The sequence below is a fragment of the Grammomys surdaster genome, unplaced genomic scaffold (genome assembly GCF_004785775.1).
Source record: "Grammomys surdaster isolate TR1022 unplaced genomic scaffold, NIH_TR_1.0 130, whole genome shotgun sequence".
In the NCBI taxonomy this organism is placed as follows: Eukaryota; Metazoa; Chordata; class Mammalia; order Rodentia; family Muridae; genus Grammomys; species Grammomys surdaster.
Window position 1 is genome coordinate 15,551,190 of NW_021604588.1, and position 18,673 is coordinate 15,569,862.

An 18,673-nucleotide genomic window follows, 5' to 3' on the forward strand; every position below is an offset into this window, starting at 1 on the left:
CCCAGGAAGGAGCAGCAGAGAATTCTCATGGTCCAAATGCTGGGAAAACATACTAGCCCACACACTGTTCCTGGTCGGCGGGCCCCATGGCTCTTTCCTGGTGTTTTCTGTCTGGGCCTCGCATTCTTGTTGGGCTGGGTGGGCCTGCTGCAGGGACACCCCCAGTGCTTGGATTATGGACCACCTTTCCGTCCTCCTCGCCACCTGGAGTTTTGCTCTGACTATGACTCCTTTGGCTGCTGCGATCAGCGCAAAGACCACCGCATCGCTGCCAGATACTGGGACATCATGAACTACTTTGATCTGAAGGGCCACGAACTGTGTGGAGGTTACATTAAAGACATCCTTTGCCAGGTGGGTCTGAGTGTAATCCTAAGAGGAGCAGAGGGGACCAATTTGGAAAAGTGACTTGTGGCTTTAGGGTGTTTGGCTGAATGATGGATTCTGGAGTAGCATGCTTCTGCCAGGCGCCTCCCTGGAGCGCAGGAGGTGAGGGTGTGCCCTGGTTCTCCATACTCTTCCCTCTGGGTTTTTTTTTTTCTCCAGACAGCGAAGATTGAAAGAGGTATTCATGGGGTTCTCGGTGCAGCTGCACCGTCCTGCCTACAGGGAACAGAGAGCTGGGCACAGCATTCCTGTGGCATTTATACATCATGCAAGGGGGTGGTGGGGGAGTAGTGACACCTGCCTGAGTGGGTGTTTTGCCAAGGGGGCTTCGTTTGTGACAGTGGTGGTGGCAGGGGCTGGGGTCCCATCTGCAGAACTCTGAAGCTGGACGCAGAGGGCCTCAAGTTGCTGAGAGGAAGTGATCCAGAGTTTCTCCTTTCCAGGCTCACTAGCAGCCAAAATCCACACGGAGGAGGCATCACCTTAGTTGAGCTGAGCTTGAAGATGGGAAGGTACAGATGAGTGCATGTCGAGTGTGCATGCTCACGTGTGTGTGTGTGTGCGCGCACACACACACACACACCCCTATGGGAAGAGGATCCAATGAGAGAAGATTCTGCCACAAAGTATCGCTCGCTCTAATGATGTGACAGAAATCCTTCTGGGGCACTTTAGTGCTATTATGTGGCTGTCCCAGGGCATCTTTTCTCCACTAGCCACTCTTTTCAAGTATACAGTTCTCCCCAGGTCTATGCAGGGGCACAGACAGCCCAGGCAGGAGTCAGTGCAGTCAATATGTCTCAGAGGACAGATACCTGGGTGATATTGCTCTGGGGCTGTGTTCTCCTGGCAGGGCACCATTCCTTGGGTGTTTCCTGGAAACTTAACTCTGAGACGAACGAGGGGTGTGTGTATGTGTGTGTGTGTGTGTGTGTGTGTGTGTGTGTGTGATGGCAGGAGGTCAGTGTTAAGTGTCTTCTTCTATCTCTCTTCACCTTGTTTGGGACAGGGCTTATACAACTTGGATCCCCTTGATTCAGGTAGGATGGCTGGCCTGTGAGCTCCAGATCGTCCCTGCCTCTGTCCCAGTGCTGGGCACTGGCTGTGATCCAAAGTGCCAGGCTGGGACCCAGATGCAGGTCCTCCTGCCTGCAAACAAGCACATTAGTAACTGAGCCATCTCCTTGGTCTCAGAACACGAGCTTTTCCGAGTAGCATGGAAACTTATTTCTGAGATGTCCTCTGCTGAAAATCTCCCTCCTTTCCCATCTCCTCTCAGATCTAGAAAGCCACATTTAGCTGTTCCCTTGTTTTATGAACTTGAAGAATAATAAGCCCATCTGCTTGTTGAAATAGACAAGACCATTTCCCAGCACCATGCGTACTCCACCCCTGACAGTGCTGCTTCAGACTGTTGCGACCCCCCACCCGTCTGGATCATATGTTGGCTCCAGGTCTCGAGACTTCTTGATTACATGACTCCACAGTGAAGTACAGCACCATGTCTGGCCGATTTCCGTAGTGCTTTTCTGAACTTGGAAGTGTGAGCTCCTTGAGAACTCGAGTTGCCCACAGCTGCTTGTGGAGCCCGCCCAGAGGAGAGGTGCAATGCTCACACAGCAGAGCCGCTTCTGGGTCTGAGTCTCTCCCCCGTGGAGAAACACTGGTTTGGTTCCCGAGCTGAGTTAAAACAACTTTGCAAGCTCTAAACGGCTCCCTAAGGGTGTGCCAGGATGACGATTGTATTTCCAGAGCCAGCTTCCGTCTGTCCACAAGCATCTCCTTATTTCCCCTCCATACCCAGAGGATGAACTGTGGCGATCTGACACTCAGGCGAGTGGATCCTCTCGCTTTGTACCAGCTCCTCTGATGTGTTGCCTCAGTTGAACCAGGCAGTCCGAGTGGGGGCGCTGTGCATCTCCGGGCTTCTTTGTTTCCCTCGCAACCAAGGACTTGCTCTACAGTGTCCAGCAAGGAGAAAGGAGAACGGTGGGACTCTAATATACATGGAAGTGCTACTGGTCCCTTTACGAGTGACTCCAGTCACTCAGGGTACTTGGCTGCGAGGGCCGTCAGTGATCTGAGGTGCTTTGCTGACAGACTCACCTGTACCTTACTGTTCCAGTTTCTCTCCTTTAAACGCCAAGTTGGTTCCTTTTCTGTCCCTGTGATAAAACACCATGACAACAAAGGCGACTTGTTTTTTTTTTTTTAAAGCATTTAATGTGGCTTATGGTTTCAGTGGATGAGTGTCCATGATGCTGGAGTGAAGGAACAGTTGAGAGCTCACCTCTTGATCTACAACCAGGAAGGAGAGAGAGAGAGAGAGAGAGAGAGAGAGAGAGAGAGAGAGAGAGAGAGAGAGAGAGAGAGATAGATATGCATGAGACTTTTGAAACCCCACAGCCCACACCCAGGAACACACCTCCTCCAACAAGACACAATACTCCCCAAACCTAAACTGTCCTACCGATTAGGGACCAAATGCTGCTCGATATGAATGAGCTAATAGGGCCATTCTCATTCAAACCAACTGCTCTTCTAATGTTCCAAGTCTCAGTTGCTTCTGTGTGTTATCACTGCACGGGGCTGAGGAGCCACCCACCAAATTCTGTTGTCTCCTGAAATTGCTACAGTCTAGGAGGTCAAATAGCAGATACCCCTTTGAACATTTAATCCTTGTGTACTTTTGTATAGGACAGTCTCATTACTGAAACGCTAGAATTGAAAGAGAAACATATAGCTCCCAGCACAGTGCCTTGCTTATATCAAACACTACTATCTAATCTATGAAGAAATTACTAAGCATCTTAACCTCTGGGAGAGACACACATAGCCATTTTGATTATATACTTTTAATTGTTAAATATTTTAACTACGAAGGGGCATAGAATATGACTATTAACACTAGGTATCTAGATTTAATAGATAAGGAACTTGTGTCAGGTTGTTTCGCTTTGAGAAAAGGAAGGGTTGAAAAATGCGATACCATTGTCCTTAAAAAATATTCTCCCAAGAATGGAGAGGTGCTTCAGCGGTTAAGAGCACTTGCTGCTCTCATAGAGGAGCAGGGTTCTGTTCCTAGTACCCACACGGTGGCTTACAACCATCTGCATCTCTGATGCCATCTTTTGGTCTCTGCAGATGCCTGCACACACATGGCACACATAAACTCCTATAGGCATTCTCACATACACATACATAAAGAGAAATATTTTAAAAATCCACCCACCATTTAATATATAATCACAGGAGTCAAGAACAAAGCTATCGACAGCTGTGATACTTGCACAAGATCTAACAGCCAGTCACGGAAGGGGGAGGGGCTCGTGAGACCCCACCCCTCAGGATTTATATCTAGCTATGGTTAATCATGGAGGGAGAGACAGTTTCTTCAGTGGTAAAACCACAAATTAGGTGCCTTGATCCTGTAAACAAACACTCACTCATTCTGCAAACAGATCTAATAAAACCTCATTGGGACACACACACGCACACGCACACGCACACGCACACGCACACGCACGCACGCGCGCATGCGCACGCACACGCACGCACGAACATACACAATAGAACGCTTGTAAAGGAGATCGGAGACAGGAGAGGTGTTATGGTGAGTTATGATAAAGTGTGACATTAAACGTCATGATGAAACCCATTATTATATACAACTTAAGGCATGCTAACACACATTTTATGTGAGGCTTTTTCTCCAGGTGCATTTACTGTATCAGAAATGTGGCTTCTGGAGAAACAACGAACCGTTTGTCCGCAAGCTTCCGGAATGCTGACCCCCTGCTGCACTGCTTCTCCTTTTTCTTTGCTTGCTCACTGAGATCAAGCTTCCCATTCTTTTTCCAGGAGTGTTCTCCCTATGCAGCCCACCTCTATGATGCCGAGAACCCCCAGACACCTCTCCGGAACCTTCCGGGCCTCTGCTCAGACTACTGCTCTGCCTTCCACCACAGTTGCCACTCCGCCATCTCCTTGCTAACCAATGACCGTGGCCTCCAGGAGTCCCATGAAAAAGATGGTGCTCGCTTCTGCCACCTCCTCAACCTTCCTGATGAGGACTACTGCTTCCCCAACGTCCTGAGGAACGATCAACTGAACCGTAACCTAGGAGTGGTGGCCGAGGACCAGCAGGGCTGCCTACAGCTCTGCCTGGCCGAGGTGGCCAATGGGTTGAGGAACCCCGTGTCCATGGTCCACGCTGGGGATGGCACCCACCGCTTCTTTGTTGCTGAGCAAGTAGGAGTGGTGTGGGTCTACCTCCCTGATGGGAGCCGCCTGGAACAGCCCTTCCTAGATCTCAAGAACATGGTGCTGACCACACCGTGGATTGGGGATGAGAGAGGCTTCTTGGGCCTGGCTTTTCACCCCAAATTCCGCCACAACCGCAAGTTCTATATTTATTATTCATGTCTCGGCAAGAGGAAGGTGGAGAAAATCCGGATTAGTGAGATGAAGGTTTCCCTGTCTGACCGCAACAGAGCAGATCCCAAATCAGAGAGGTGAGACAATCTCATGAGAACCAAACTATGCTCCCAAATGATGCCCCTCCATTCTTGGGGTGATAGCGAAGGACTGGGCCTGGTTTTCAAGTACTAGACTAAAATGTTAAGAAAACACTCTGGATAGATGGTGCTAAGAGCTGTGGTTCTCTGGCAGAGGAACTGTTTCAGCCCTCAGCACTCACACAGCATTCACAACCCTCTGTAATTCTAGTTCTACGGATATGACTCCCTCTTCTGGCAGCTGCTGGTACTGCATGCAGGTTGGTGCACAGGAAAAAAAAATAATGCATAGAAGAATGTTAAGGAAAGTCACTTCTGACGAACGAGGACAACCTGGGTAACTTTAGAGTGAAGCTTCTTTATGGAGTATAGCCCTCACCTTACCTAACTTAGTCAGAGCCATGATTACGAAGGAGAAGCCAGGGCTGGCAGCCAGAAAGATTATAGAGTGATTAAAGATAATATATTAAATACATCAGTAGCCTCTTATTAATTGTGTGCCCACTAGGTACAGGACCCTTTACCTTTAGTGTGAGACTTACAATGCATGTCTAGTTGATGCTCTGGTTCCATTCTGTCACTGTGACAAGAATAGGAGGACACAGTCCAGGCCACAGTCAGTCACCCAGAGAAGGCAGGGCAGGACACCAAGCCAGACTTGAAGGTAGGCCTGCTTGCTCTTCCATACAGCATTACTTCCAACTGAAGAACTCATCTCACGGCACAAACACAGCAGGAGCAACAGAGGAGGCTGCTTGGTAGCCGGATTCCACTCAGCCAGCGTCCTTGTACAGCCCGGGACCAGCCATCTAAGGATACTTACTGTTTATTAGACCCCTACTTTGTGGTCCTTGGAGACCGAAGCCATGCTTGGCTACCTTTGCAGATCTTGGTGGCTTGGACCAGCCAACTTCTGGTTGTTTCAGCCCTGCTAAAGCCTCATGTATAGTTTCTTTTTCCCTTTCAGGGTCATCTTGGAGATAGATGAACCAGCCTCTAACCACAATGGTGGACAGCTTCTCTTTGGCCTGGATGGCTATCTGTACATATTCACTGGAGATGGAGGGCAGGTTGGGGATCCCTTTGGCAAGTTTGGAAATGCTCAGAACAAGTAAGCTGTATGGAGGGCCGCACCCCTGTTCTTCTCTCGTGCACCCATGGTGTACGGTTCCTTGACATAGAGTCAGACTTAGAAGATGTAATCCCCTTCCACTGCAGCCAGGAGAGGGGCCTTTGGATTACTTTCCTATCATTAATGCAAAGCACCGTGCTAACTAATATAACTGCTTAATGTGGCCGGACACGGTAGTACACACCTTTAGTCCCAGCACTTGGGAGGCAGAGGCAGGTGGATCTCTGTGAGTTTGAGGCCAGCCTGATCTACATAGTGAGTTCCAGAAATAGAGTGAGACCCTGCCTCAATAAACAAACAAACAAACAAACAAACAAGCTATCATAGTGCTGTGCAGAAAATAATTTTAAAATTAAATGTACATAACAGGAGACTCTAGGACAACAACCATCTAATTTGACTTAGATATAAGTACATCTCAGGCTCCGTGCTAGGCCCAGAGACACAGGAGAAATCAGTTAATAAGAGCTGAGATATATCGGGTGCCCATGGTGTTGACAGTGCCTGCTTCTCATATTATCCTTGAGAATGTATGACACACTTAAAGGGCAAGGAAATTTTAATTTGTTTTAGTTGTTATGCCATTAGTACCAGGCCTACTGTAAACATGTATGAGAGATTCCTAGGTAGGGATTATGGTTTCCATTTTCCTGCCACAAAAAAAAAAAAAAGACAGAACCCGAGACTTGGACACTGGTATCAGAGTCTTTCGGTGCTATCTGTGCAGCCTGTCAGGGTCCCTGTGTCCTGCCCTTTGCACTCAAGGAGCGCTTGCTCCTACTAGTCCAGGGCACGCAACATTAATGTCAGTCACACTAAGCTGGTATCTGCTGAAAGCTGTCATTCGGGGATCTCATTATGTACCATGTAAATGCCTGCCCATTAAATGTCTTATCACACCAGCAGTGCGACACAGCATCACAGCCCAGCACTCAAACTCACTGGAAGAGCCTCTCTAAAAAAAAGCACACTGCTCTCTGGGGGAAAAAAAAACATTACTTATTTTCAAGTTTACACTAGTAGGCCAAATTGGAGGGCACCCATCATTAAAATAGAAAGTCAAATCTTCAAATTACTAAGGATCACATGGTACGGGATCGCGTCATGCTCTCTACTAGAGCTCTTTGAACCAGAGGTGAGGGAGTCTTTAACATCTCCTATATATTTAAAAGAACCAGGCGGGTCACTCTCCCCTGTGGAGTTCCCAGCAGTCTCCCGAGAGGCATAGCTCTCAGTGGCCTCCCTGGTTCTCTCCTCTGACCCTTTGCCTTTGTTACTTGTGTCCTCCCTCACCAGGCCTCTTTCTTGCCTTCTTGTCTTTCAGAAGTTCTCTGCTGGGGAAAGTGTTAAGGATTGATGTAAACAGGGCAGGCATGGGTGGCCAGCAGTACCGAGTGCCTCTGGACAATCCCTTTGTTTCTGAGCCAGGTGCCCACCCTGCCGTCTATGCTTACGGGGTCAGAAACATGTGGCGCTGTGCTGTGGACCGAGGAGACCCGGTTACACGCCAGGGCCGAGGTCGGATGTTCTGTGGGGATGTGGGCCAGAACAAGTTCGAAGAAGTTGATCTCATCGTTAAAGGCGGGAACTACGGCTGGAGAGCAAAGGAAGGGTTTGAATGTTATGACAAGAAACTTTGCCATAACGCTTCCTTGAGTAAGTAGGGTGCCGTGGGGGGTGGTTTCCGAATGAGTAGACTAGGTTGGCAGGGGAGGTAGCTAGGCAGAGACAACCTGAATATTTTGAGGGTTGTCTCCATGGTGGCTTGTTGGGTTATGGAATGGTACCTCTCTGCTGCCCCAGTCAGTCACAGCAGAGACACTTTGGTGATGCTTGTTTGAAAGTCAATCCTGGCTGGTCAGTAGTACTTGCCTAGTTAGAATCCCGGTGCTGGAGGCTTGTGGATTCAGAGCTTGCCTAGGCTCCACAGGGAGTTCAACGCCTGCGGCACACCCTGCAAGAGGCGGAGTAACTCCCTAAGGTTAGCAGATCAATAACTTTCCTACCTTTCTGTCTGTCTGCTGCTGCCTTAGAAAGACAGGAGTTGAATGCTATTGGGCAGCTATAAGCTTAGATTGACTTTGGCCTCGAACTCATAATTCTCCAGCCTTAGCCAGCATACTGGGAACGCCCAGCCCTTTTCTGTTTGGACAAAACCCTTCTCTCTAGCAATGTCTTTGCTCAGATCACTGTAACACTCGCTCTGTTTTATGGGATGGGATGTTTTATGGAATGGAAAATAAAGCCAACTGATACTGATTTGGGGCCAGTGAGATGGCTCAGATAGAGGTGCTTGATGCCAAACTTGATGAGCAGACTTGATCCTAGGACCCGAGTGATGGAAAACTCAAACCAGCACCTGAAAGCTGTCCTCATTGCAAATGCTCACACACATAAACGCAATACTTTTTTTTTTTTTTTTTTAAAAATTTGATTTGTATGGTGTATACCAGCCATAATGCATTTACATTTTGGGTGCACTGGGGAACAGGGACTACCTAGTACTTTAAAGAAGTTACTAGAGTGGCTTCTAGGCATACTATTTTTTTTTTTTTTTTTAGGCATACTATTTTAAGAGCTACTGGTAGAGCAAACTTGGTGGCTACATGGACTTTAAAAAGTCTCCCAGTTGGAACATTCTGTTGAAACGGTGTCCCCCAAACACACGGAGAAGAAAGCTGGTACCCCAAAATCAACAATCAAGGGGTGTTGGAGAGTCCCACCTGCTTCAAAGCTAGAGACTGGTGGTTACTTCTTCCTCCTCCCCCTGCTCCTCCTTTGAGACAGGTTTTACTCACATAACCCAGGCTGCCTTTATGCCTGTTGATCCTTCTGTCTCTACTTGTGACTCAAGATTTCTGGTCTATCTGCCCCGAGAGCCTGAGCAGGGAACCGGGTATGGGGGAGCGGATTTGGAGTTGAGATAACAGTCTTGCGTCCATGGTTGGTCCGTTGAGAAAAAGGAAGGATTCAGTGGTCAGTCTTACTAATGACCGAAAGCTAAATAAGACAGTTGAGAAGTCCACTTTCGATTTCTTAGAGCTATCCACTTAGGTCATGATCTTTACTTCTTTTTTACTTGGTCCTGACAGATGACATTCTCCCTATCTATGCTTATGGCCATGAGGTGGGAAAGTCAGTCACTGGAGGGTATGTCTACCGTGGGTGTGAATCCCCCAATCTCAATGGCCTCTACATCTTTGGGGACTTCATGAGTGGGTAAGGAAGTATTTATTTATTTGTTCCTTTTTTTTTTTTTAAGATTTATTTATTTTATGTATGTGAGTACTGTTGTTATCTTCAGACACACCAGAAGAGGGCATTGGATCTCATTATAGGTCATGTTACAGATGGCTGTGAGCCACCATGTGGTTGCTGGGAATTGAACTTGGGACCTCTGGAAAAGCAGTCAGTGCTCTTAACTGCTGAGCCATCCCTCCAGCCCCTGGTTTTTGTTTTTTGTTTGTTTTGGCAGGTTTTTGATATTTCTGGCCAACTTGCACTTTACTATGTAGAACAGAACAGTGTCAAACTCAAGGCGATTCTCCAGCCTCTTAGAGGAGTGCTTCACCATGCTCAGTGCTAGTACTTGAGAATCCTGGGATTCTGGGAGGGAAAATAAAACTGTGGAGTGGAAATACGGATCCCTACAACATGAGGTTTTGTTTTTCATCTAGTCGACTTATGGCTTTGCAGGAAGATAGGAAAACCCAGAAATGGATGAAGCAAGACATCTGCCTGGGGAACTTGTCCTGCGCCTTCCCGGGGCTGATCAGTGCCTACAGCAAGTTCATCATCTCCTTTGCTGAAGATGAAGCAGGTAATCCCTGCTGTTTGACTGCTCTTCTGTAACCACGGGCATCTTAACCATGGGCATCCACTTTGCATTTCTTGTTAGTTTAACAGTCGCTATCACTTCTCTCATGGCTATCCTTGAGTCAGTTTCACAGCACACTGGGTAATGAATAACCACAGCGCCCAGGAGATACAGTCACTATTTTCAGTGTCCTGAGGGGGGAAACAGATTGATCGTTGATTGCCCTACCCCCACCCCTGTTGTAGTGTTGGGGCCAGCCCCCAGAGAGTTCATTTTTAGTTTCAGCATTCCATTAGTTGATGCTTCATTTTGAAAGGTTACAGTTTCAAATTTTATTCATTTTGTTTCCCTTAGTATGCACAGGACCTTTTTGTCTAGCCATGCTTAAGTGGCAAAAAAGGCAACGACATGGTATCCAAGGCTGTGAGTGTAGCTCACTTGCTCAGAGGGTCTGAGGCCCTGGGATCATGTCTGTAATACCTGCATTTAGGAGTGGAGGCAGGAGAATCAAGGAATTCAAGATTATCCTTGGCTTACGAGGGTCTGAGACTAATCTGGCTATGTGAAACCTTATCTCAAAATGCACTCTCTCGTGCGAGCGCGCGCACACACACACACAGAGAGAGAGAGAGACAGAGACAGAGTAGAGACAGACAGACACAGAGAGATTGAAAAAGAGCAAAACCCAGTATCTATGCGTGTCTCCCAGATACCTGAGATTCTGTGTGGATGGAAGGCCAGGAGTGGGAGACTCCCCGAGTTTAGCTCTTTTCACTCAGAGCCTCAGGGTGGCTGCACAGGACCCTATCTTGAGGAGGTAATAAGGAAATCCAGTCAGCTCCCTTTCTCTCCTCTCAGCTAACTGTTGGACAGATACTTTGACAGGAACATTTATAGAAGCAGAGGATGCTGTGTATTTTCTCTCCCTCAGTGATAGAGATACAGGCCAGGTTAGACCAGATATAAAGTAGATAAAGGCAGGTTTATTAGGAGGCAGCTCTCGGGGTGGATTAACCAGTCTCACAGGTGGAGTTCAGTGAAGTTACACATCCAGGCTAAAGCAAGGGGGTTTTATTGAGTTTAAGTGAGGAGAGATGATGTGCCAGCTAGGAGCTGGGATTATGTCCATACATGGCCCAAAACTGAGCCTCTGGCAGATACTCTTGGGTTGCCAGAAATGGGGAGGGGAGATTTTTCTCAGTGTGGGCAAGGTTGGGGGAGGAAGGGCAGACAGGGGTTTCCCAGCTTGTGCAGGGGATGAGCAGGGGGTCCCAGCCTAACAGAGGGTATTTTAGAAAATTCAAGAATTTTAAATAGAAAAAAAGCTATGTGAGTTGCAAATTAGGAATCCAAACATTTAAAGTAGAAAAACCACAGACAGTCAAGAGGAAGCCCAGGGGAGAGAGGATGGATCAGTGCAAGCCATTCATCCACTGGTGGGGACACTCTACTGGAACCCTCCAAAAGGTGCTTCTCTGCAACACAGAATCCTGGCTTTGGAGGTTTGGTTTGCTGAGCCCATGGACAGTCAGAAGGGGAAGACAGGCTGCTTTTGAAAACTGTCTCTTCTAGTGAACACAGCTAGTGTCCCCTGGCAAGTGGGACTGTACCGAGGCTTTGCTCTGGGTCAGTCCTGAGGCCAGAGTTGCTGCCTGAAGGTGAGTTCCTTGTGAAAGCAGGCTCCTTGTTGTGTCCTTTTGAGAATGCTGTCTCCTGCGTCAGTTGCTAGCTTTGGGTAAGCAAGTTTTCAGTGGAACTACACCGCCTTAGCTCTGGCCACATTTCAGTCAGGGAGCACTTAGACTTTATGCTGGGTGTAATTGGAGTGAGGTTCCAGGAATGGCTGGCCTGGAGCTGTCCCTGGGCCAGCGTGCAAGCTGACCTAAGTAAGTAAGGGCTGGCCTCAGGAGGATGCTTGCGGCAAGTCCCGATGCATCAAAGCTGTCGTTCTGTCTGAAACAGATATTAAGGGGATGGCAGCAGGTAAAGGTACCACTAAGCCTGACAACCCGGATTCATTCCATCCAGGGACCCAAGGAGAGACCTGCTTGCTTCCTGAAGCTTGTCCTCCAATCCCCACATGTGGACTGTGGCACACACACCTCTCACATATCCCAAATTAACAAGTAAGATGTAAAATAGGTACTTAAAATGTTAGCTGCATACCACTGATAAAATTTTGTATTTTCCTCCTAAATATAGAACTGGGAGTCCATGGTATGTTCAGAACATACACATTACACAGACTGTAGTCAGGTCAAGTAAACACGAAGTAAGCTAACCCCTGCTTCCCACACTGGAGCCCGTGTGTGTTTTAGGTTCCAGCCAGAGTAGCTTAAGTTCACGTGACTATTGGAAGGCAGCTCATTGATCTGATGATGCCTGATGGTGTTTGGTGTTTCCAGTCAGATGGTACAACTGAATCCAGAGAAGAACAGGTCCCGACTCCTTGGACCTGTCCCTTCTCAGAACAGTTATAAACGCGTCTTCTATCAGTCTGTGAAGCCGTAGTGTCTACAGTACCTGTTACTCTGGTAGCAGACTCTGCAGAGCCTAAGACCCTCACTCTCACTGCAGAGAAACACATGGGCACTGTTCTCCACAGATCTGAGGACAAAGTTGTAGAACTGTCACATTTGTGGCTTCGTGGCTGTCTTCCGTGAAGCTGACAAGAAGTCACAGAAGCCTTGTGAGTGAGTTTAATACTGTGTAACCCGCTAGCATTATGTAGGGTTGGCAGAGCTGCTGAGGCACTTGCACCAGAGATAAGAAAGAGTAGAAGACTGAAGAGATGGCCCAGTTGTCAAGTGTCTGCTCTGCAAGCATGGAGACCTGAGTTCAGTTCCCCAACACAGGTTAAAACTGGGGGTGGTCGTCTGCTGTAATCTTTGTGCTGGAGAGGAAAAGGCGGGTGGACCCTGGAGCTCAGTGGCTAGCCAGCCCAGTCAGACCCTGTTTCAAACATAAGATGGTGAAGAGTCAAGGGAGACACTCAACGTCAACCTATGGCCTCGGTATGCTCATTCATACGTGTGCATGTCACATACATCAACACATACATATCCTCTCTCCCCTCCCCCTCACAAGACACTAGCAATGTTGTCATTCCATGCCTCCTGGCAGCATAGTGACTCTCTCTTGTGGGTGAATGACTATGTGGGGGTTTACGTAGACTGGGAGGTCTCCCAGGATAGCACAGCTCAGAAATGGCGTTATGAGAATTCATGTCTAGAATTACCCAGGTAACATTGGGGCTGAGGCCCATCCTCAACCACAGCCATGCATGGCACAGACAACTGCCAGGTAAAGCAAGGTAGATTCTTCCACCAGAAAGTAATGGCGATGTTTTCTGAAACCTAAGCAGGAAGGACTGGGAGGAGGCATGGCTTGTTTCTAAGTGTGATCCCGGAGGGTGTGGTTGGAGGTGTTTGGGATGGGGGTGTGTGGAGAAGACCAAGAAGAAAGGCTGAAAGGGTGGGGATGGTCAGAAAGAAATCAACAACCTAGTCACCGAGGAAGAGAATGTCAAAGCTAGGCTGTCAGGAAACAGGGATGAAGGGACAGAGCAAAGTGACTGGCACATGGCAGCAGCCTGCACCTGAGAGCCTCACCTGTGTGGTATGGGTGGAGAAGGGGGTGGAGCTTCACTCAGGCAACATTTCTGGGAGATAAGAGGAGACAGAGAACAGTCTAGTCTGTTGGACCCAGCAGCACACGCATGGAGTGGCCTCCTCTGGGCCTCCTTCTAAGAGGTTCGAACCTCTTTGGAGGTTCAAAGGTGAACTTTCCCCTTGAGAAAGCCTGTGGCCTGGTGCAGGGCTGGCTGTCAGGCATCTAGAGCTCACCCGTGATGGTCACAACACTTTAGGACTGGTAGCTTGATCCCATTGTTTTCTGTGTGTCCAGACGTATCTCAGCTCTGCTGATGTGGTGTCCTTGTTCTTGACTCCTGTCTCCTTAGGGGAGCTGTATTTTCTGGCCACCTCTTACCCCAGTGCCTATGCACCACATGGATCTATTTACAAGTTTGTCGATCCCTCAAGGTGAGATTTGGTGTCATCTTCCCTTCTCAGGAATTAGTTCATAGACAGATGTACAGATGGATTCTCCGCTCTGAGGCTGTTTCCCGACTTTGAGGTGCTACTCAGTGGATATGTAACAAGTAGATCTAGCCATTGCTCAGGGCCCAGCATGGCTTCCTTCATCTAACAGCTGCTCTCCGTCTGTGTGACCTCAGAAGCTGGGGGAGGTTTAGTTGACCCTTAAGGCTGTTTCTTAGATCTTTGCTGAGAAGTAGAATGTGGGTTGTCACAGGGTGTACCTTGTCTGGGTAGCCTCCAAAGTGCTCTGTTGCTGTGCACAGCTCTGGTCCCCTGGCCTGGAGCTGCCCAGCCTTTAGAGTGCTCTGGGTAGGGTGATCATGCCCCTCCCTCCCAGAAGGACTTCTGCTCTTCCTACTAACAGTTTCTAGACTGAACCTAGTTCCTTTTCCTTTGCTCCCTTTATAGTTAAGTTTGGTTCTGAGATAATCTAACCCCCCTCTTTCCAAAGAACAGCCCGAGAAACAAAACAAAACCAGACAGGAATGGTTGGTTGTGAACTTTGTTGTTGGTTTTCTAGAGAGGGAGTCTCATATTACAGTTTAGGTTGGCCTGGAACTCATTTAGTGGTCTTGAACTCAAGGTAGTCCTCCTGCCTCAGCCTCCTGAGTGCTGGGCTTGTAGGTACAAGTCACAAAGCCTGGCTTTATGAACACACATGTTGACAGAATGCCAAGAGAAGGCAGGCCTCAGGCCATGGTTGAGAAGACTGAAGCCGGGCAAGCTAAGCCCCTGGCCCTCATGGGGTGAAAGTGACATCAGACGGCCGGAGCGAAGCAATGAATGTGGAGAGAACTGGCTGGGAGGTTCCAGTTCAGTACCCAAAGCCCCATTTGTTTCAGGAGTTACACACAGGGACATGCAACTTAACTGCAAGATGATGCTAGCTGGTGAGGTGGGCCCTGATTAGCTTCTGTTCTATTGTCCTTCTGAAGGGATTTTTCTTAAAATGATTCATTGTTACCATTGCAACAAATATTACCATCACCATCGTCAACACCATCACTACCACCATCATCACCACCATCATCACCATCATCCCCGTTATCTGATGAGCACTTACTATCCGCTGGACCTTGTCCAAGTGGTTTTATTTTTTTTCTCCATTCTTTACCAATCACGGTGTGCCAGGGACACAGCTCTCAGTTAATCTTTTACTATTTCCCTGTGAGCCATTGGAAACCCTTTTTTTTTTCATTTCATAGATGCATAAATTAAGGCTTTGTAAGATGCCCTGGACTACTCTGATGTGGACCCAGTTGTACCTGTCACCAGACCCTGGCTGACCGCCATTCCCCACTGCCTCCTGAAGGCACTGGGTGCCCTTTCTCCTCTCCATCTGAGCTCGGAGCACACTCCTACCATAACTACCCAGCCCATGGACAAGAAAGGGCCTAGCCCAGTTCTTGTAAATGTACACCCTGAGTTGACCTCATGTCCAGACTGTGTCTTCACCATCTGGTGACATTGCCCCTCTCTGCCTGTGTTTATAGGCGAGCCCCGCCAGGCAAATGCAAATACAGGCCAGTGCCGGTGAAAACCAAGAGTAAGAAGATCCGGTTCCGGCCACTCGCTGGTGAGTCCCTTCCTGAGGTTTGGCTTAGTCATGGGTTACAGCCACATCCTTAGCAAACATGTGGCAATCCCCGGTGGAGGGTCAGACTTTCTTGGTTTTCTTCTTGTAATATATATTTTATGTGTATGCATGTTTTGCCTGCATTTGCTTATGGGCACTGCGTGTGTGCAGGAGCCTACAGAGCCCAGAATGAGGCTTCAGATACCCTGTAACTGCAGTTCCTGTTGGTTGTGAGCCACTGGGTGGTGCTGGGAACTGATCCTGGGTCTTCAGCAAGAACAGACAGTGTTCTTAATGGCTGACCAGAATTAGTGGGATGCCTGCTTCTACTGTGGTCTGCTGTCCTTTAGACATCCATTGGTCCATCCATCCATCCATCCATCCATCCATCCATCCATCCATCCATCCATGCAGTTGTTTATGTATTCATTCAGTTAGTGATAATTATTCAGTATTTACTTTGTGGGAGGTTCTGTGCTAAGCCCGGAGACATAGCAACAGATGCTCAACATCTCTGACATATGCAAATTTGGAGTCAAATGGGAGGAGAGCATAGAGAAATAAGTTAGTTGTGAGGTTCCAGTTTACAGGCTGTGTAGGGTACTGTGAGGGAGGTGAGGAAATCTTCCTCATAGTAAAACAGGGATCATGGAAGACTTTTAAGAGGCAGGATCCAATCTAAGGCAGACATCCCAGAACCACGTATCTCTGGAGGGACCCCAATCTGCAAAGAAGGGCATTTGCTGCCAGGCTAGATAGGGGTATTGAAATGATATCGATATAAATAATTGATATTAAGGCAAGCTGGGTGTGGCGACACTCACAGTACCAGCTCCTCAGGAGGCTGAGACAGGGGATTGCTGGAGCCAAAGTTGGAGGCCAGCCCAGAGAACTCTGCCAGGCCCTGTCTTTTAGAAAGCCGTGAGGTTCCTTAGGGCTTCTTTTACAGTTTCCTCCTGGTCTGGCTGTCGCTTTCTCACTGAATACATGCTTATCTTCCAGCTACAGTCTTGGACTTGCTGAAGGAGGAATCACAGAAAGCAGCTCGAAAACCATCCAATGCAACCTTAACTTCTAGCTCAGACCGGGTTGCATCTCAGAAGGGCTCCCCCAAGAAGCCGGCTTCTCCCCGAAGCAGCAAGAAAACATTTCGAAGGCTTGGTACCAAGAAGAAAAGCAGAGAGTGGTCCCCAGGTCCCCAGGGCAAGAGGAAGCAGAATCTTGACAGCCGTGGTGTCGTGATGAGACAGGCGACACGGAAGTCCCCGGGCAGAAGTCGCCCATGACCTCTTGGTCAACTTGGCCAATGAGATGTGAGATAGGAGAATGCTTCACCGAGTGCGTACTGCTTTTGATGCTGAGTCTGGGTCTCAGACAGTCGGGCAGCCTGGGTGGAGGTGGGTCGGGCAGAGCTGGATTCCAGTGTGTGTGGCCTTTCTCTCCCTGGGAAATCTTGCTGTCTACTGAAGAAACATGAGCCTGGTCTGTGGGCAGCGTTTCTGTGGCGAGACCACAGCCCACATGACCCTATACCTGGCTTATGGCATGTGCAGGTGCATCCCTGCCTGGAGTCCCACCTGACACCCTTTCTACCTGGGGTAATAAATTTCCTTTGGGTTACTCTTACACATCCTTTGATCTTAGGGTTTGGCAGTGGGAAATCTAGCATGTTTCAGCCAGCTTGCTTTAGCAGTTCCCTCCTGGTTCCTGCTGCCTGTGACTGGCTCCTAAGTAAGCCCTCTGGAAGACAGATGGCCCCTTTCTTTCCTCCAGACAGAAGCCCGTGAACTGAAAACAAGCAGGCTCAGCTCTGATCCTCCAGCACTTGTTATTTGGGTTCAGCTAATGGCTAATAAACACAATTGCATTCCATCTGGGGATCTTGGTTGGTCACCTCTGTAGGCTTCATCTTGAAATCTCCTGTCTTGCTTCCTCTTGCTGTACAACTCTGTGGAAGATAGGGAAGGCGGGGCTTCTCGACCAGAGTGAAGAAGTGTCTCAGAACAGCCAGGCAGTGCTCCATCTCAAACCAACACACCTGGCCCTGTGGGGGCCTCCATGAAGGCCTGCGGTTTTTGAACTAAAGGAGGAATGAAGAACTGAAGGTTGTGTGTGGAGGGGTGGTTATGACGGTGGAGAGATGGCTCAGAAATCGAGAGCACTCACTGCTCTTCCAGAGGACGTGGGTTCAGTCCCCAGCACCCACAAACTGCCTTACAACTGCCTCTCACTCCAGATCCAGGGGTACATATGCACACATGCAGGTGAACTATCCATACCCACTAACGATATAACTAAAAGAGGAAGTAAGATTCCGGCAGGTCTCCAAATCAGGAATAACATCTAGGACACCATGGATACTTAGTTTAAAGAGAACAAAGCCTAGCGTACCAGGGCGGCTAAGGGCTTTTATTGGTTATGTGGGTGCTGCTCTAATGGCTGAATGTACTCTAGAGGGTTTTTTTTTCCCCTGACAGAAACAAGCTGTACCTTTCTCTTCTGTAGGCACACTCACTCGATCGACACTCTTGAGCCTCTCCGCTTCTTGCTCTTCTATCTTTCTGGAAGATTCCCACTATTACCCATCTCTTCTCCAACGCCATTTTCCAGGCTTGTTTATCCGCCCCTCCCCCTCTCCTAGCTCCACCCCTTATTAACAGTTCTAGGAAGTATTCTGCAGGATAGAAAGAAACTTCAGGGTGCAGCCCTGAGATCTCACACTTCTTAATTTTCCAGATGACCACCTCATCTTAAAGAGGGAAGGGATTTAAAGCCCGTGTCATTTCGTTCTAAGATGGAAAGCCTTGGATCTGTTCAGAAAGATTGGCTCTGACTTCTGGAGCGACTATTTGAGTTCGTACCCGTTCAGTCTCTGTTCAAAAACACAGGTTATCAAAATGCAGACCACACTGGCCAGATGTAAGGCATTCTGAACTCCTTTACAATTGACTCTTTAGTTTTAATTATGTGTGCGCTTGTCTATCTGTATGTGTTGAATATAAGGCCCACGGAGGCTAGAAGAGGGTGTGGGAGCCGCTGGAGTCAGAGTTGCAGGTGCTGAGAACTCAACGGGATCTTTTGTCATTCGCAAGAGCAGTAAGTTATTTTTCCAACCCCATTCAGAACTCTTTTTGAATGGGAGGG

At 48.3% G+C, this 18,673-nt stretch overlaps 1 protein-coding gene across 2 annotated transcripts; it reads left to right on the forward strand.

Annotated features, from left to right (window-relative positions):
• On the forward strand, positions 1–17,401 carry Hhipl2 (HHIP like 2). 2 transcript variants are annotated; one of them, XM_028761041.1, is made up of 9 exons: positions 1–354; positions 4,249–4,901; positions 5,872–6,015; positions 7,361–7,692; positions 9,129–9,255; positions 9,714–9,856; positions 13,815–13,896; positions 15,447–15,529; positions 16,532–17,401. In XM_028761041.1, the coding sequence occupies exons 1-9, from the start codon at positions 28–30 to the stop codon at positions 16,813–16,815; spliced, it is 2,175 nt and encodes a 724-aa protein (XP_028616874.1). In that variant the 5' UTR covers positions 1–27; the 3' UTR covers positions 16,816–17,401. The 2 variants fall into 2 exon arrangements, with proteins under 2 accessions (XP_028616874.1, XP_028616883.1); XM_028761050.1 differs by lacking the exon at positions 1–354 and adding an exon at positions 755–899.
• The last annotated feature ends 1,272 nt before the right edge of the window (positions 17,402–18,673 follow it).